The sequence below is a fragment of the Lissotriton vulgaris genome, chromosome 6, assembly GCF_964263255.1.
Source record: "Lissotriton vulgaris chromosome 6, aLisVul1.2, whole genome shotgun sequence".
Taxonomy (NCBI): Eukaryota; Metazoa; Chordata; class Amphibia; order Caudata; family Salamandridae; genus Lissotriton; species Lissotriton vulgaris.
The window spans coordinates 1,594,764,617-1,594,785,070 of record NC_141694.1 but is presented as its reverse complement, the minus strand read 5'-3'; the positions used below and the strand labels follow the sequence as shown (position 1 = coordinate 1,594,785,070).

At 46.2% G+C, this 20,454-nt stretch overlaps 1 protein-coding gene and 1 pseudogene across 1 annotated transcript in view; one reads left to right on the top strand and one right to left on the bottom strand.

The window, feature by feature from the left end:
* PPP1R21 (protein phosphatase 1 regulatory subunit 21) overlaps nucleotides 1-20,454 on the top strand; it is a 383,731-nt gene that overhangs the window by 267,766 nt on the left and 95,511 nt on the right. Inside the window, exon 16 of the mRNA XM_086927763.1 lies at nucleotides 13,401-13,493. Coding sequence (XP_086783889.1) covers nucleotides 13,401-13,493 — 93 coding nt within the window. The remainder of the gene's footprint in view (nucleotides 1-13,400; nucleotides 13,494-20,454) is intronic.
* Nucleotides 2,855-3,635, bottom strand: LOC147709175 (iroquois-class homeodomain protein irx-4 pseudogene; annotated as a pseudogene).

Here is a 20,454-nt window from a genome sequence, read left to right as displayed (position 1 = left end):
AAGATGGATCGTGAAATGTACCCAAACATGTTATGTTAAAGCGAAAAGAACTCTAATAATACCCCCTAAAGCGCATTCCACTCGCAAAATAGAGGCTACTATGGCCTTCTTAGGGAATATTCCCTTAGCTGACATCAGTAAGGCAGCAACATGGTCTACACCGCACACATTCACCAAGCACTAGCGAAGCCTCAAGCTAATGTAGGCCAGGCCGTACTAAAAACACTGTTTCAAACAACTGCAACAGCTAAGGGTTAGCCACCACTTTGGGAGTATTCTGCTATATAGTCTATTCAAAGCATGTGATCTACAGCTCACGTGCCTCGAACAGATAATGTTACTTACCCAGTAAAGCATCTGTTCTTGGCATGTAGAGCTCTAGATTCACATGCGCCCACCCACCTCCCTGTATACCTATAGTTGTTGCAGTTTCTTACTTTACATACTTACACATGGACATCTCTATTCAACTCTTACTAACTGCATTCTCACCCTCTGCGGGAAAACAATCTAACAATGGAGAGGATGCCCATGCGCGCTATCACTGAAAGGAGAAACCACCTTACCTCTTGACTGGAAAGACTTCTTTGAAGAAAAAGAACTTGCAAACATCCGAAACTAACACTAGATGGCAGGAGTATGCAAAGAATGTGAATCTACAGCTCTACATGCCAAGAACAGACGCTTACTGGGTAAGTAACATTATCCTCTTTCCTTATCACCTCTGATCTCCTTTTTCTGTAATCTGGTAATGTTCACTGTCTACTTTTGTAATTAATTTTACGCATTTGAAATTTTGCGTCTGTATTGATTAGTAGTTGTAAGGTCCTAATGAAGTGACTTTGGTGTCATGAAACACTTGTTAGTCTTAAAATCAAGAGAAAAAGAAAAGAATAAACACATTTGCGGCAGTAAGAATCTTCAAGTTATTGATTGTCTCATTTATCAAGACCTAATGACCCAGTCTGTCAGAGTTAACGAAGTGTTAATAAAGTGTTATTGGCAAGCTCTTTAGGGAAAATGGCACATCTTTAAGGTGTTTAAATAGGTGAGGTTGGACCATGAACAAAAGGATATACCACAGTCTAAAATTACAAAGTTTACAGTTATTGTACAAAATTATTTGCTTTACTGACATCAGCTGCTTTTTTAGGTCTTGCCTAGAGCGCAGCGCGCATGCGCTGCCAACGGAGAGGGCTCTTGGAATCACTTCAGACTACCAAGAGCCTTCTCAGTGTGGGTGTGCCTCTTCCCACACATCCTATTGGCCTTTGCGTGTGGCTTTCAATAATTGAAAGCACGCAAATGGCCAAAGATGGGTACATATCCCGCCTCTCTTTAAAACTTGCACTCCCATGGCCTAGGGGTCTCGGGAGCGCGCAGGGTGCCATCTGTTCTAGATCAGGTTTCGATGGCAGCTGCATTCCTTACAGCGCGCGTGTGCACCACTCCCGCTTGTTTTTTACTGCTCAAGGTCAGACTGTTCTCCTTTCTGAGATTCTGAGATTCTGTTGCAGCGCCTAAGAGCTCATCCGGCTCCACGGAAAGACCAGGGCCGAAGGAGAGGTGAAAAGTAAAAAAAAAAATCAAACTTTGTAATGGGGTGTGAGAGTGGCTGATGCCTGACGACTAAATTACGTGTTCTGCCGATGGTCCTTGTATCGTGGGTGATAAGACGCACTTCCTCCCTTGACTGCACTCTCGTTTTAATATCAAAAGCGGTAAAGCGTCTATCCTGAAATGTTTAAATATTAATCCTGCCGAACTGAGGCCGCTGCACTGGGTAGGCGGAGAGAGGCTCAGGATCGAGGGGTGGTAAAACAGCCCTGTGGGAGGGGGCGACCGGCTCATTGTGAACGCGGAACTGCCCCTCCATGGGTGTATAGACACCATCACTGACACTAATGACACAGAGGGACACCCCAGCGCAGAGCCCTACAAGGCGCCCGACCTCCTTCATACCCTTTACTCTGCGGTCTCGAAGGTTCCAGACCCGCTGGCCAACGAGCACAGAACCATTTAGTGATCATTTCTTTGCACAAGTAATACTGTTTACACACATCAAGGTGCGTCATGTTAAAAAATAAAAAGTTGAAATAACAAGAAATATATATAGAAATGTATATTGTATGTGTGACTTTGTTTTCATTTGTGGTCTGTGTACTCAGCGTCCGGGTCTTCTAAATGTAGCGAAATCCCATTTTATTTCCCCGAATGCAGTACAAAAATCAAACATACAGCAGATATTGTGCTGGTGGGCCTCCAGATTGCAAGGTGTCCCCTTCGCCCCAAACTGGACTCCAATCAAAACTCAGGCAGCCTCTGAAAACAGACAATTTATTGGAACGAACATCAACATATTTGTCTCCATCCACGTGTGTGCAATAGTGTGAACTCGGTAGAAGAGCTTCTCATGAAATAAATACGAACAAATAAATCGGGACAGAACAAAAACGCCAAGAATGGGGTCGGGAAAGGGAGGTTCTTCATAACATAAACTGACATGCTTTTAAAACGTCAGATTCCTGAATGAAATTGTCCTTTTGTTGTAAACTCCTGGCTGCCACATTTCTGTAGTCCTGCATTAGACATGGACTTAAATATATGTATTATGGATTTCACGACTGCAGGCAAGTTAAAATGTCTCAACACTGGAAACGATCTACCAGTCCCTTCGACCCACAAGAAACTTACTGTTAACGTTCCACTAACAATCGGAGGTTTTAATATAAAATGGACCTTGGCATCCGTGATCAGGGTTCCTTGGCAGCAGAACAACATACTGTGCCCTCTTGTGGGCGGAGTTCTTTGGCATCGGTACAACAGAGCAAGGCCCTTGTGGGCAGAGTTGCTTTTAGGAGCAGTACATCTTTTCCCTGGGCTTGGGGAAGGCCAGGTCAATACTTGCCCGTGTCTGGGTGGCCTAGGCCTGTGAGCTGTCCTTTGATGGCCGGGCCCAACAGGGACCTCCCCGTGGTTCCTGGGTCCAGGAGGCCCCCCCTTGGATGCTACTCAAGAGGACACCATGGCGCTGCCCAAGGCCTGGCTCAGAGTTCTGTACTGTAAGAAAGGGTCGTGGAACACGTGGTTCACCCAGTTTCTGAGACTGGTGACTGAGGAGTCCTGGCGCCGGTCTGTTATGGGCACTGGGGTGGAAACTGCTGAGGAGGAAGAGGACGACTAGGAGGAGGACGACGCGCCCTGGAGCGTCAGCATGCAGGACAGGTACTCTGCCTGGTTCAGGGAGGTGGCTGTGTGCGCCAGGGACCAGATGCAGGGTTTGCTGTCCAGTGTCTTTGGGCCCCGCTGCTGGAAGCAGAGTTTGACTCGCAGGGCCTAGGCTGGGGGCCCAGCATCTCCTGCTCGCACTCCTTGCCCTTTAGGCAGTGTTTGGCGCGTTCCAGCTCAGGCTTCATGATGGCGGCCGTGCTCAGGGGTCACTCCTTGCAGTGCTCGCCGGCGCAGTCTGCGGATCTCATGGGCGCCCCTTCCAAGTGCTGCTGGTGGTGGAAGAGTTGCTTGAGTTCGCACTCTGAGCTCTCCGACTCCATGGCGTTAAAGTCATTAAGGTCACTCAGCTCCATCTCCTTTTCTTCCAGGCTGTTGTTCTCATCTGGGAAAGAAGAAGCAACCATTTACCTTACCCTGGCTGTAGCGTTTACATAATAACAATGATAGCCCATAGCAGTTGCTAACTGCTGCGTTATAACACCCCCTTTAACTCCTAAAATATCACTCAACCTAAGATAAAGCTAGGGGAAATACTCAATCCCCAAATGTAATCACTGCTGTCCCCAAATGTTTGTATTTGGGCTACAGGGTATCACAACATGTGAACAGCCCTGAAAACCAGTGCAAAGACACCGTTCAAACACTGCACACACTGTAGAGAACAGTTTCATGTTAATATGTCTGAGAAACAATTCTGCTGTCATAGCTTTTGCTGTCTCCTCAAGCCCCCAAATCTCTCTTTCAATACATATCCACTAGTAAAAATGCTTCTGGATGTTTCTAAAGTATTTTAGATAAATGTCGATCAGATATTGCCAGCCTAATTGGTAGGATGTACCAAGCAATTTCGGTGTTAATACAAGTAAACTTATGCAATATAATGTTGGAATGCCACAACAGCTAATCAGAAACCTGTAGATACTATCTTTGTACTAAACATTTTCAAATCTGTCTCAAATGTTCTTTTTTCAGCCTAGTAGTGACATCACTATCCACGGTAGTAAGAAAACAACTTCAATACTCTACTTTAATACATTATTACAGTTGAAATGAGGCTTAACAATGATTGCTGCCAGGGGCAGCTACCAGTGTGGAAGACAGACCCAAATGAGGAGATGGGAAGAATACTTGCAAATAGTCTAAATCACTGGTAATCGCTTTGGGTAGCATTACAACCCATTGTCAAGCATTGAAGACCTCTTGTATATACTTTAGTATATACTTAAATGTATATGTACTTTGTGTGCTCTGGAGATCAGCCCTAGGACTTGTCTGTTTCCGCTTAGGGATGTTTTTTTTCTGTTCAACTGCCTCTATTTAACGGTCTTGATTTTAAACGACCAGCAGAGGTCAGTAAAATACCAGAATCACTTTAGCATTGTCTAGATTCCAGTCCATAGAAATTCTCTTCCACGAGCCCCCGCAGACAATATTTTTTTTTTTTCAAATCCCGTGTTTTCAGATATATGACCACCGAAGGCCCTGCTTTTTTATTAAAAAAAGAGCTTTGGACTATACCATTTCCAGCTGAAATGCAATATTTCTCTCCATGTGTTCCCATACCTGGCGTGTCACGCCGTTTGTTGATTACTTTTCCTCCATGTTAAAGAACAGTAGATGTTTCAGCACCCAGGCTAATGTGCTGCATAGCTAAATACATATAAGGTCCCAAAGGCTAGACCCATTGCATTGCAAATGCTTGTCTAGGAAGCGGGTGCCTGAAACCAGCTAAACATATTCTCCTTTCCATTCTATAATGTATTAAACCATTGATAATATACACTTTAACAGGGGTGGTCGAAGACAGGAAGTTGGGAAATAAAATATGAATTGCTGTGCTTGTGTGAAGAGCCCAGGAGGGTTTACAGAATCCAGAATTAGTAAGTCTCTGGTGTGTTGACCATTAATTCATGCCTCTGCACCAGAGTCCTGAATCACAGTCTGTCTTATTCTTATACAAGGTAGACTCTGACGTTTGTCCAGACACATCTTCCGTCTGGTGACATTTGCCTGAGTATAAACTCTGAATGCAAACATTTGAACAGGAGGGATACTTTTTAAAAGTGAGGGCAACAATAGAGACTGCAAGAAATTTGCAGGAGAGTAATAATACTTGCTAGAAAAAGAGAAAGGTGAAAATTAAGTCTGTCGTGTTAAAAAGCAGGGATGCCAATCTCTTGATAGCACTAAGGGACTAATGGTCAACTGAGTGATCTTCAAGTAAAGTCCGAAGGGTGCCACCACTGCCATCAGCTACCAACCCCAGGTCATCTAAAAAGGAAACCAGCACTGACTCTGTAACCGTAGGTCAGATAACTACAACAGTTTGGAAAATAAGTGGCATTTTAGATGTCATCCTGTATTTTTTTTTAGTTTGAAGGCATTACACTATTATTTCTCGTGGTGGTGCACACTTTTTAAAGAACAAATACGAAGAGAGACTTTACAGATATGCTGATGTTGTGTTGCTGCTAAAGGGAAGAGTTTATTAAAAAATCTGAGTGGGGTGGGGGCTTGTGGTGGAACAGAACAATTTATTTATGCTTTGATTTTCATACAGTGCAGGGGACTCCATGACCTTTGTTGTGGGGTTTCTCTAACAATTTTGGCAGAGGAATTAATTTTTGGTGACCAAACACTCAAATCCTTTTAGAGGGTCTTCAAATGTAACAAGTTTGCTAATTTCATTGGGGACCCTTCATTTTGAAGGTTCAGGGTGTTGCTTATTCTGACTTGTAAAATTATCTACTATGCATTGATTACTCTGATCTGGATTGTACATGTCATCTTAGCATATAAGCTTCCTGTTGTGTGGTTCTTGTTTTGTGGTTCTAGGAAAAATCTAGGAGAAATTTATCTGAAAATTTTTACCCAAGATTCACTTATCAAAAATATTTAAGAACCCTAGTGTGTGATCCAAATAATGTCTGGTGGCATTGATCGTTTTCGGGCTGCAGGGGGGCGGGGGGGACACTTTGCTCCAGAAGAACCAGTGATATCTTACATTGCTCTGGACACAATATTATTAAATATTAACTTAGAAAAATGCTTTACACTGTCAGCAATCCGGAATAACAAGATCTTTGTGAAATTTTGCCTTTGCTATGCACCTAAATGTATCTACTCTGCCTATTAATTATTTCTTCCCAAAGCAGGTATGGAAGATGGAGACTGGCTGGTGGTTTGTATAATTGTTTTTCTACCACCCAATGCTTCTCCTTTATTACTTTTAGGAGAAGAGTCAGGAGCAGAATTATAACAGTAACTTGCCAAATCTAAAATATTATTCTCTATTTGACAGTTGGTTTAAGTGTATAATAAAACACTACTCTTTACGGGCAAGAATAATTGCTCTACGTTGACTATCCATATAGCACCCAGAAGTTAGGCTAATCTTTTCAGCTTTAAAAATAACATATAAACGTCATTGTGATATTAATTGATTAATTAGTATTGTACAATCTTTTGGAACTTCTGCCTCTACCATACCTTCTCACTGAGTTTTTTTTTCTATTCATTTATTCAGCTTTTGCTCATATATTTAAGTTTAGTAAAAAAGGCCTGTTTCCATATTTTTACTATGGATTGTTGCTGTTTATTTACAGTGTGAACATAATGTGTGCAAGTGTCTCTTAATTCGTATTACATAAGCAAAATTTTTGTTGTCTTTAGCAATTTTGCACCATCTCCCTTTCACTTCCAGGGTTGAGAATTGGTTGAACCTTGCTAGCATTGTCGTTTTTCGTATTTGTTTTCCCTCAAATGTATTACACAGCATCATTGGGTGAGCCTTATGCAGTAGTACACAGTATCATTTATGTGACATCTACATGCTTAACAAGTCCATCTCTTTTGCTTGCAAAGGAATCCTATCTATGATTGAATGTTCTCTATACAATTGGTGAATACTCTTTCAACTTCCAGTAGCTCTTGTTGATCTAATTTATTGATTTAACTATCACTTTCCATTGTACAGTTTTATGTCAATTACTATTTTCCTAAGTTTGCATCGAACACAACTGGGTGTTCGCAGGGTGTGTCCTAGCTGAAATGGCAGCCATCATCAACTTATGAGGCTTTAAAGCTCACAGAGACCAACCACAATTCGGCGACAGTCCCCCTGTCTCTTGGTAGACGGGTTTCACAAGAAGGTGCTGAAATGTTCATACATGATACCACACTTGCCTGCAGTAGGGCCACATTAACTAGGAAAAGTATGCAATATTATTTATATAGCACCTTTGTCCTTGAAATCTCTATGCACATGGAGGGTGTGAATGGGTGTGATACGATTTTATCTGAATAATAATGATTCTCTATTTTGTACAATCTTTATACAAATCTGTCTGCTACAGAACCTGGGGGTATCCTTAATTAAAATTTCAGTTGCTAAAAACATGTCTCTGCCTTGCCAAGTTGAATCGAAATTTGCCTAGCTTACGTAACGGTAAGTTTCAATTCTATTAAGGACACGGAGGCTTCAGATTATGCTATATCTTCCTTCGCTTTATTAACATAAAGACTCCACAGCAGCTTAGGAAAAGATATAATAAGAACAAAAAATGCTTTAAACATAAAGCATTGACGTAATGTTCAACAAATCAAACAACAACTCCCAAGAGTCTCTTTGCATAACAATATTCCATAGTCCTTCCACTCTGTCCATGATCACTATATAACCGGACTTCTCATCATCTTCCTCCTCTTTCTTCGCGCAGATCACGCTTGAGCCTCATTGGTCCTGTTTAGCACCGTCGTTGCCTGTCGAAAAAGGAACAGCATCAGCGAGGTGGTCCAGGAATGCGACAACAAGGCGAGGAGCATTCAGTGATTAATACAGTACTGACAATGTAAAGGAAAACGCTTTACTTACTGCCATACGGGTGGTTAGAGACACCACTGTAGTCTGGGTGGGATAATCCTCGCCTCCGTGTCCTTAATAGAATTGAAACTTACCGTTACGTAAGCTAGGCAAATTTCGATTCTATGTCAGGACCGGAGGCTTCAGATTATGCTAGTTTAAAGCTTACCTACCACCAACTGGGCCAAATCCACCACCGGCTTAAAATAAAACCTCTTGAAGGTGGAATCCGAGGACCAATCCGCCGCTCGCAGTAGGTCCTCCAGACGAGCACCCACCGAGAATGCCTTAGAGGCCATGGCCCCCCTGGCGGAGTGTGCTCCAAAGAGAGAAGTATTGATGCCCGCTTCTTGCATGACCCACCGCACCCACCGAGCAATAGTGGGGGAGGAGACAGCTTTGTGTGGCTTCCGCAGGGCAATCAACAACTGACGCTCGCCCGGAGGGCGCAGATCCAAGGTCAGGTCCTCATATGCTTTGAGGCATTGCACGACACACAACTTAGGAGTGTCAAGAAAAGCTGGATATGAAATAGAACGCGACGACGTTTTCGTGCGTCGGCATACCGTAAAAGTAACCCCATCCGGGGAAAAGATGCGTGCAGAGACATCCAGCGCGCGCACGTCAGAGACGCGCCTACAAGAAACCAGACATAACAACATGGCTAACTTCGCCGACAGCTCTTTAAGAGACAGATAGGAATTGGCCGGCCACGACAGGAACAAATTCAGAACCAAATTGACGTCCCAAAGGACGGAGTACCTGGGTTCCGGAGGCAGCGCGAGGCGGATGGCTCGCAGAAGCCGGCACACAAAAGGATGTTCCCCTACTGGATGGCCATCGATGTTGTCATGGCCAGCCGAAATCGCCGATCGAATAGCATTGATCGTCCTATACGCTAGGCCCTTGTCGGCCAAATGTGCCAGAAAATTCAGCACGGGAACGAGGCCTGCGACCAAGGGATCCAGATCCCTTCGTAAACACCAACGCATCCACTTAAGCCAAGCGGATCTGTAACGCTTCGTCGTACTATCGGCCCATGCTTTGGAGAGCAAGTGTTCAGCCGACCCCAAAAGGCCCGGGAGCGACCAGCGTCTCCTGAGAGCCTCCATGCCACGAGGCGGAGAGAGTTCTGCATGACGAGGGGATGCGGTTCCTGATCCGGATCTGTCAGGAGCAGAGGAAACAGGGGGAGTAGGATTGGAAAATCCCAAGAAAGTTCCAGAAGAACCGGAAACCACACTTGAGACCTCCAGAGTGGTGTAACCAACACCAGCTCCGCTCCCTGGCGGCGTATTTGGGCCGCCGCTCGCATTATCATGGAGAACGGGGGAAACGCGAACGGTTGCTCCCGACTCCAATCCTGCAAAAACGCGTCCGTGGCCTCCGCTAGAGGGTCCGGCCTCCAGCTGAAAAAACGCGGCAGCTGGTGGTCGAGACGGGACGCAAAGAGGTCCACCGAGAAGGGACCCCAGAGGGTGTGCAGCCACCGGAAAACCTCTGGATCCAGTTTCCACTGGCTGGCGTCCCTGAGATGTCTGGAGTGCCAATCCGCCACCTGATTGCACTGACCCGGCAGATACTCCGCCGTCACCGCAATGTGACGGGACAGGCAATAATCCCAGAAGTCCTTCGCCAAGTCCGCCAAGGCGCGGGACAGAGGACCTCCCAGATGGTTCACATAACGGACCGCCGAAATATTGTCCATCCGTAACAGGACACAAGCCTTGACCGAATCTTTGGTCCAACAACGAACCGCGAAGGAGCCCGCAAGGAGCTCCAAACAATTGATATGCAATTGTTGTTCTTCTGCAGACCAGGCGCCGCCGGTGGAAAAATCCCCGCACCGGGCGCCCCAGCCGGACCTGCTGGCGTCGGACTCTATGATCAGGTCCGGAGCCGAACCGAAGATCGCCCGACCATTCCATGCCTCCATGTGAGACAGCCACCATGACATTTCCTCCTTCACTTCGTCCGTGAGGGGAACCCACTGATCGTAACTCATCCCACGGCGCAGATGTTGCGCCTTCAGGCGTTGGAGAGCCCTGTAGTGCAGCGGTCCTGGGAAAATCGCCTGGATGGAGGACGAGAGAAGACCCACCACCTTGGCGATATGTCGCAGGGACGTGCGATCTCTCGCGATCGTCTGCCGAAGCAGGTGTCGTATCTTTGCGACCTTCCGACCCGGCAGGCTCAAGACCGCCTGTACCGAGTCCACCACGAAACCTAAAAAGGTGATCTGCTGAGTGGGAACTAAAACCGACTTGGAGCCGTTGATCACGAACCCCAGTCTCTGGAGCAGGTCGATAGCTTGACGCAGCTGGCCCGCCAACACCTCTGGGCACTGCCCCATGAGGAGGATGTCGTCCAAGTACACTAGCATACGGACCCCCTGACTTCTGAGAAACTCCACTACCGGGTGGAGGACCTTCGTGAAGCACCACGGGGCCGAAGAAAGACCGAACGGCAGAGCGGTGAATTCGAACACCCTGTCGTCCCACAGGAATTGTAGGAAACGACGATGAGGGGGGTGGATGGGGACGACCAGGTAGGCGTCCTTGAGATCTAGTCTCACCATCCAATCCCGAGGGAGGAGCACGTCTGGGAGGAGGTTGATACCCTCCATCTTGAAGTGACGGTAGACCAACCACCCGTTGAACTCTTTGAGATTGATCACAGGTCTTTTGCCCCCATCCGTCTTGTCCACTAAAAAGACGTTGCTGAGGAACCCATGCGGGTGGCGCGTTGATAGACGGATGGCTCCCTTGCGCAGCAAGTCCGAGATCTCCCCGTCTATCAATCGCGCGTCTGACTCTGAAAAACACATCGGGCGCGGGGGCCTCGCTTGAGTGGGCTGGTCGTAAAACTCGATATGGAAACCTCGTACAGTCTGCAAAACCCAAGCGTCGGCAGTGAGCAATTCCCACTCCCCGTAAAAGCTTGCCAGCCGCCCCCCAATTGGAACCTGATCCAAACAAAGTACACTTACCGGGGGCATTTCCTTGTCCGGAGTTCTTCTTGAACCCTCTGCCACCGAAGCGCTGTCCCCTGGTGGGGTAGAAGTTGGTACAGTTGGCAGAGGTCTGGTATTGACCTCTTCCGGAGCCTTGTCCTCTGTTGTTGGTCTGCTGACCACGGCCGATCGCGCGGCCCCTACCGCGACCGGCCCCTCCAGAGAAACGCTGGTGGAACACTCTCTTGATGCTAGACTGGGCCTTATCCAGCGACGTGAACGTATTCACAAACTTGCCCAGCTCCCTGATGAAGGGCTCGCCGAAGAGGCCTCCCTGGGCCACAGCACCCGCCTCCGACGAGGCCAGGTCCCCCAACTTTGGGTCCAGCTTGATTAGGAGCGAACGCCGCCTCTCGGTGGACAGGGCACAATTGGCGTTGCCCAAGAACACAGTCACCCTCTGGGCCCAATTCGAGAGCACCTCCGGTGAAATGGCGGTGCCATTCGCTCTAGCCTCCTCCGCCATGTCGAGATTTTCGTGGCGGGCCCGACCGCATCTAACAATTTGTCCTGGCAGGCCCGCCAGGACCGGTCAATCCCTTTCCTGGGGTCCTTCATAAACTTTGCCAGGAAGGTGGCCATCTTGGGATCCAATTCCGGGGTCATGGCCACTTTCCCTTCCAAAGCCGAGGACACTCCCCACGTAGGCAACCCCTCGCTTCCTTCTCCAGGGGCTTGCGCAGCCTGCCCGCGACAAATTTCGCCACCGTCTCCCCCGGTGCCCAGGCCGCGGAGCGGGGGTGGACTATCTCGTCCGGGTCCAGCATGCCCGACTCATCCCGGGGCATCTCCTTGGCAGAGGGCGCCGGAAGCCAAGATCGGGTTGACTCCCCGTCGTCATCCGAGTCCGGAGAGTCGTAGATCGGGGAGGCGGGGGCCGTAGACACGTTCCCCGAAGCACTAGGGTCCACCAAGGGCGCAGGGGGCACTGCCGTCGCCTTAGCCAGGAAGGCATCCCGAAGACGCTCAAAAGCGCCCCTGTCCACACCTTGGGCCTCCGATGACGGCCCCTCCTTACAAGGCCTCTTCGGGGCGGGTGGCAATCCGCCGGACGTCCCCGGGAGTTCGGGGGACGGAGGCCCATGCGCCGCTGCCAGCTTCGCGCACTCTTCCACGATGCGGGCGGAAAGGCGGTCTTCCATGGGGCCTACCACCTCCGTCACGCAGCGGTAGATGGAATTGTCCACCGCCTGGTAGAACTTGTCGTCCTGCAGATAGGGGCAGGGTTCCTCCTCGTATTCCCCTTCCATCTCGGAACCGAGGGCGGCAACCGAGAAAGATCTCGAATGTGGGCAGGCCAAGCGGCTGCGATCACGTTTTTGGGCCAACTGACGTGGCAGGTGGGCTGCACCAACCCCCAAGCGCGCAGACCCTCCTCGCCGGGACCGGGTCGTCGCACCCCTCAAGCGCGCTAGGCCACACTTCGGATAAGAAGGTGCATAAAGGACACCCGAAGATGATTCACGCGGTCAGAGCCGCTATACAGACCCCAACGGGGCGTCAAGAGTAGGAAATTACAGACCCGGGGCACCAGGTGTCAGAGGGGTACGCGAGGGCTGGCTCCTGCGCAAGCAGACTCCACGGCGCGGCTCCTGGCACTGCGGAGGCGCGCCGAAGGGTCGGCGAGACGACAGGCCGCCCCCTGGCGGTCTATGTACACACCGCACACAAGTGGGAAATAAAGGTGCGTAGGAACGAAGAACGTTCCCGCAACCGGGGACTCTGTAAGGGAATAAACCATGCAATGAGTCCCCCAACGATCGTACACAATACAACCAATCACAATGAAAAAGGGAAAAATATAGGAAAAGCACTTATCTGGCTGCGGGAGCAGCGAAGAAAGAGGCGGAAGATGATGAGAAGTCCGGTTATATAGTGATCATGGACAGAGTGGAAGGACTATGGAATATTGTTATGCAAAGAGACTCTTGGGAGTTGTTGTTTGATTTGTTGAACATTACGTCAATGCTTTGTTTAAAGCATTTTTTGTTCTTATTATATCTTTTCCTAAGCTGCTGTGGAGTCTTTATGTTAATAAAGCGAAGGAAGATATAGCATAATCTGAAGCCTCCGGTCCTGACATAGAATCATTTTCAAGGTGCAAAAGCGAAACCATTCAGATTCTCAAGCTCAATTCTGTCCTCTCATCCTATAGACATCGGGTCCAGCTTTAGAGTTTTTGAAAATGCAGATATTCAACAGTGCGCCTACAGCTCCTTTATAGCTTTGTTGACATTGAGAATACTTGCGAGAACTACCTAAAAACATAATTGACTTTTTTGTTGTTTGTTCCAGCCCTGTCCGGATTCAGTGCCTTATAAAGAGGCTCTGGCAAATCGCAGAGTTCTTCTGAGTTCCACGGAAAGTAGAGAAGGTCTTGCACAACAGGTATTCAAAGGCACTTTTAATTTTCATTTTTTTTGTTTTAAATCTCATCAAAAGTTTGCCTGTTGTTTTGATGTGAACAATGGCATTGGAAAGATGGACAAAAGTGTATGTTTTCGGTGTAATTGTTTTTATTGAGATTAGACAGAAAGAAATACACTTCAAAACAATAACCATAAATAAACCACCACAAATAAATTGGCATACGTTTGCAGTTCATTCATCAAGGCCATCAAGGCGTAACATTTTCATAAGGCCATTGCACACAGGGCTTTGGCAAGATGATTGTCCATTCGATAATGAGAAGGAATGATGTGGTAAAATGCACCCCAACAAAGAATACATTAAAAACACATAAAATAGCATGTTAAAAAGAGGGGAGAACTCAATTTCGTAGGTTTCTAGTCTAAATCATTCGGATAAATGCAACTATTAACCTCTTTTAATAGGTATATTCCCTTAATTAAAAAAAATCTGCATTATATTCTATTGTATTTAAAATATATATATTCAGATGTTAGTACTTATTGGATTAATTTTATGAAATAAAGGTGTGTTCTTTAATGAAACCTGTTTAAGTAGGTTTTTAAGACATCTGTGTGGAATTTTGCTTATCATTTTTTTAAATGTGCAAGGAACTGTTTGCGTATACTGGAACAGTATGACGAATTTGGTAAACCACTTGCTTCGAATAGACACAAGATAAAAGTCTCCTTGAAGTACCCATGAACCACCTTTAGGTAACAAAGCTCGAACTTAAAATGTTTACTCCAGAGTTGGTGCACTGGACTGTAGGTTTAGCAATCAAAAGAGTTAAAGCAATTAAGGTCCAAGGTAAGATAAGTTCATATTGTATCAGCTAGTTAGCACCTAAAAATGAGGCGAAAAATGAAGACATAAGAAACATATCCATTTTACCACAAATAACTAAAACAAAAAAAGCATGGGGGATCCTGGCAGAGGTTGGAGACCTGGGAACAACAGGGTTTATCGACAATAGGTGGCCTATATGAGGACGGTGCCCTAATACCGGTTGATGTCCTCCGGGACCGTTTTGAACTTCCAGGGGGTAACTTTTTATTACATGCTGCGCTCACGACAGCGGTCCGAAAACACTGGAAAGCGGACCTGACAGAACCACCTACCTCTATGGGTTGCCAATATGTTGTGGTTGCTGCAGGCACCATCAAGGCAGTAACCTGCTTATACAGGCGCATGACCCAAGAAGCACAATCCCCACTGACCGCTCTAAAGACGAAGTGGTAAACTGATATAGGGAAGGACATACCAGACACGGCATGGAATGGGATAGTGGAGAGGGCCTGGAAAGGCACGCGAAATGCGCGGTTCCAGTTAGTGCATTTTCACATCCTACACAGGGCATACCTAACACTGGTCCGTTTAAATAAATACTTCCCAACCCAGTCGGCGTCATGCCCAAGATGCGCAAAGGTTGACGCTGATTTCAAACATATGTTGTGGGATTGCCTGTCTCTTGACTCTTTTTGGCAGGGGATGACAGCTCTGTTGTCGGATGTCACCAAAAGGGACCTACTGCCCTAATGGCACATTGTATCCTCCATTGGTTTCCCCACACTTCAAAGAACAAAATCACCAGTAAATTTATAGACCTGGGTTTCCTACTAGCCAAGAGAACCATAACCTCCCAGTGGAAAGCGAAAAAGGGCCCCAGTTTAGATAAATGGAGAGTTGAATTTTGTAAGTGGGCTGACTGCGAGGGTGCTGTCCGGCTACAAATTGCACACAGAATGGGTAGTGAACAGGCGTTAGAGAGGGCGAGAGCCTGGGGAAGACTGGTCATGGAACTTACACCATCTGAGGATGAGGATGGTGAGGCCCCAGCAAATAGCCCGAGGGGCCCCCACTATAGTATATTCAAGTGCTGACTGGAGCCTCATCTTGACCGGATGGCAAACTGCTGCCCCTTCCCGTAAGTGAGACGCTTCATACCACATTGTATCCATTGGTCCCATTGCTAGGCACACTCAGGGTTATAGACCCATTTACATTATAGTGAAGACACACTACGACACGCCTGGGGGGGGGGGGGGGAGGGGAGTTGCGGGAGGGAGGAAAGGGGGGAATGGTTGGGGGGGTCTGAGGTTGGTTGGGGCTTGGGGGGTAGTTGTTAAGGGACTTTTCTTCAGCATCCACGCATGGATTACAATGACACTGCTGCAAAGAACTATATACAAATGAAACAATGGTCTTTCCTATGGAAAATTTGCTTAACTAGTGCCTACCTTGTGGAATGCGGACGATTATAACTGATATGTCACTTACTAATGCGATGTCTTTTGCGTTATCAACCTAATAAAAATTGTTTAAAAAAAAATAACTAAAACAAAAAAACAAACGAAAGCAACAAGTGTTGAGCAATTGGATTAATACTCCTGTTAATTGTTGTATTGGACAGTTGTTACCAAGAATCCATTTTAGATCCTAGTGTCCAATTGAGCCTCAAGAAGGCAGGTCCCAGAACTGCCAGAAAATGCTCGGGACATATCAGGGTTACAATACTAGCAAAGTTTACCTTTGAAGATTGAACTCCTTTGACGTGTGCACCAGTAATGTCACTACATGCTATACAGTGGTGAAAAAGACTTGGCATTCCATATTTTATTTATCTCCAGCCTGAGAATTACTCAGGTTCTTTTCAAGTGGTAGAGGCAGTATTCCTGCAGCTCCTGCATCATGAGACTGTCTTGTATGCATTGTTTGCAAGATTCATCATGGGGCAAGTCTTACTCTGGGATGGTGAGGCACCTCTCGCACACCTGTTGTGTTGGAGATTGGGTTACAAAAAGGTCTACTTGCTTCTCAAAAGAAGCCATTAAACTTCAAGTAACTAGCTAAATTTTCATGCAGGAAGGTATCTGATTACTGATGGACTCTGTTCCATCGCTGCTCAGAAGTTGCACCAGGCTCTAATTCTTCAGGCTTTCCAAACACTTGCTCTGACAGTGAAACTGTAATAGGTCTTCATCACCAAAGGAAACTGTCCCACTGTGCCTGACGAGAGAATTAGGAGACTGCCTCATTCAGTCCTAGAGACAGTCTTTTACAACAAGAACACAAGCAGGTAAAATAGTAATAAAGCATTGAAAGAATGCAAGTACCTTTAAGAGGGTTTTCTGAAGAAGTAGTCTATTAAATGTCTGGATGAATCGAACATTGCAGAAAAAAGTGCTGCTAAGTATGTATGTCTAGCATATCTCAGTCTGGGCCACAGGATAAGCTGTGGCTCCTGTGCCTCATCCGTTGGGTCCGGGATTGCTTGCCCATTGTGTCCCTTGGTCCAGAACTATGGATCTGCAAACTGAGACAAGTACAACTCCATCAGTACTTAACTTTCAGTGGTAGCAGTCAATCAACGGTTTCTCAAGAAGGTATCTTGGGGGTGCTCTAGCTCAGAAGCCAGCTGTCTCCTGGCCAGTAACTGAGTGTCCAACCCAGTGCTTTACTTTTTGAAAAGAAAAGTGCTTTATTGCACACTTAAAACTAAATACCACTTGTACAGTATCTACCAGGTACAGTCCAGGTAGTTGGAACAGGTGATTTTGTGCCTCGGTATGCCAGTCACCCTTTCCCCCTCAGGTGTGTCTCTTTCTCTGAATTAGGCTGGTCTCTCCTGCAGGTTAAAGTGCCTCAGAAGGCATGAATCAAAGCAGGGGTGCAAAGTACTCGCTGTAGATGCGGATGCTCTTAGTTCAGTGCAATGCCCCCCTTTCAGTTTGTCTCACCATACATGGATCTTCCTTCAGGCAGGGCGAAGGCCAGCAGGAGACCAGCAGCATGTTCATTCTTTCTCTCCCACTTCTGGGAGAATGCTTACTCATCACATTGCTATGGCCTCTTTCAGTCTGAGGAAGTTGCAGCATAGGATGGCAGCCGAGTCTATTGTCAGAGTCATCTGACCAGAAGTACAGATAGCTGGAAGTTTTCATGGTTTCACGGGGCGTGGCATTTTATGGTCGACTTCATGCCTGCTTCTGGGCACTGTCAGTGGTGGGTTGTGGGCACATAGTGGCAGTCACAACTCCTGCAGGGTTCACATTCTTCTACTCTTTATCAGCAGGTAAGGTTGGCTTCTGGACACTTCAGGTCAGCTGCACAGTTTTTTCCTGCAAAGCAAGGCTTCAGGTGATGTCTCCTCAGCCTTGGAAAGCTGGTTTTCAGGCAGGCACCAGCACTGGTTGTACAGCAGTTGTCTGAGTACTCTGTGGATCACCCCCTTCCGTGGTAAAAAAAGAGAACTTGGAACTGGACCCACAAGAGGGTCTCTGGCCTCTCTATGCACTTTCAGAAACATTTTAGGGTGATGCTCCTTCCAAGTAGCCTTTCCAGGCTGCTCTTTAGACATAACATGTGTGTAAAGTGATGCTTCTCACACCAGGATAGTCTTCAGTCTGGAGCACACACAACAGAGACACAAACAGGTGTGAGCTTCCTGCACCTGGCTGTCACAAACCATGCTGAAAAGTGATCAGGAGAAAGACAAAAGGCTGACCTCACCAAATGGGTCCCTTTCACCTTGTACAATAGAGACTGCGGTCCTACCGTCACTCCCTTCATCTACTAGATGGCAGTCCTCCAGGAAGACTAATCAACAGCTCTACTCAGCTAAAGGCCTAATTCAGTTACTGCTTTCATTACTCTACTGCTTAGGTCTCCTCATTCTAGCTTCAAGAATATCAACAATACATTTACGTTTTCTGGGAAAACAATCTAATTTTCATCTTGTGTACAAGTCCAGGCCAGGGTATACACATTGGATTACACAGGCCTCTAGTACTGTGTCTCACTCGTACAATGTATGTACTATACAAGCCACTTACACAAATATGCACAACATACTCTTTAAACGTTAGCTCCAGGATCTGGGTAGCACATAGACGTGTAACGTTACAAAGCATGCTGCTAGGTCTCCACCAACTGTGGATTCACAAAACTCCGTACACTGCCACCACATGCTAAATGAAAAAGTTATCCACCCTCAATAAAATGAGTGCACACTTGGTGTACCCCTCAAGGTTACAGAACAGATCCAAGTCCTCACTCTTTGTTAGTCAAAGCAGAGACCTAGGCTTCTCTGCACAAACAATGTCATCATGGGGTTAGGGACTTAAATCAAAACCAGGATACCACATACTCGCAGTTTGGCACTCAGGGCAGAAGGACACAACTGAACACTATGCTGGGGGTAATATTGTCCTAAAGCGCATATTTGCAATTAGTACCTTTATGGCAGAGCACTTTAGAAAATAAGTCGGCACATATGGGCTAACTGGCAAGTGACCAGATAAAATGTTGTCACAGTGGTCTAACTGATTTGTGTGGGCTTCTTGGGCCATTACACACTTTCCTGAATGATGGTTGGGAAGCAACTGCTGTTAGACACATGAAGAGGGTGCCCGGTCAGAAAAAGACTGGTGCATACAGAGGGTTGGAAATAACAAGGATGTGATGGAGGGCGCAGTTGAGAGTTAATGCTGTCCGTAAGGTAGGAAGGTGGCATGTTTAGATTGCAGAAGACAAGGCATAAGATTCTGAGGGTGCTCTGTTGCTCAGAGACCAAGCATCCTGAAACATATTAGGGCGAGATGGGGTGTGTCTCATTTTGCAAGAGGGAAAAAGTATTGTTGAAGGACATTGAGATTGTGTTTACAGTAGGGTCGTGAACGCAATTTGAGAGAGCTGATCGTGCTGGGAGGAAGGAGAGGTGTGGATGGATCCTGAAGATGTTGCGATGGTTGTAGTCGATCACCATCGCTGTTGAGGTGATGGAGGATAGCCAAGTTTTGTTTTCAATGTGCTCTCTAAGGTTATTGGGTAAAGGCATTCTGCTGTAGGATTGAAAGGATAAAAGTAAACGTCTTGAAACTGTTTCATCTTTGTGAAATTGTGGACTGAACTACTTATCGCTTTGTGTAGCATAATGTTCCTTCCTCTTTTCACTGAACTTTAACGCACGCTTCCTTTTGCAATTATCTATAATTTTTTTTAATACATTCCTTTTTCACCTCAAGATGCATAGCATTTAGTAATATCATCTGCGTATGTTTTTTTTACACAAATTACACATTAAAGTTTTTTGTTTCATAGCATGAGTGCCAAGAATAGTATTAGCATGAATTGCTGGCTTTCTGTTTAATTATTTTATTCTTATGAGATGGATGAAATTAATTGAAAATGTTGTTATTTTATCTCTCCCTTTCTCGGCAAGGAAAGCTACCATTACTGTTTTACTTAAATATTTAGCAACATGCTGTTAGAGAAAGCGTACACATATATGTCTACTCTGTTTCTCCTAGATGTCGTGATACCAAACATGCACACATTTTCAGTGAGTTCTGAGCATTGATAAGAGTCAAATCTAGAACAGAGAAAGATTTAGCAGCAAATCTTCCAAAATATATGGTTCGGTTTCACCCCTGTCTTGTAAAACTGACATCAATCTTGGGGCCACAGCCTAATATAACAAAAGCCCCTGTTTTGTTTTGATTCATAAAGGGATGCAAGATCTCCTTCCTCTTGTTTGTCCGGCAAGCTGCCAGTTCTTACTAAAAATAGGCGTCTTTTACTTTATCATTTTTCCAAAAGGCTGACGTTTCTGTTGCGCTGTTTGCACACAGTAACATGTCAGCGTGGGCAGTTGACACATCTGTTCTGTATTTCCTGGTTATTTTATGTTTATTTTCTTCATAATGTGCATAATCAATCACTCCTTTCGATATTTGACAACAAGATATCGGGCACCAGGCAGTATTTGGTTTGAGGAAAATAGTAACCACTAAACTATCCCTGTGACCAATAAAGCATTGGCAGACACCACATAATGTACTGATCCCAGTTACAACACGTATTGCTAAAGCCAATTGGTCCATTGGACTTCCAGCCTGTTGGTTTAGTCAATGCTTGTTTGGTTTTGTCATGGTATTTG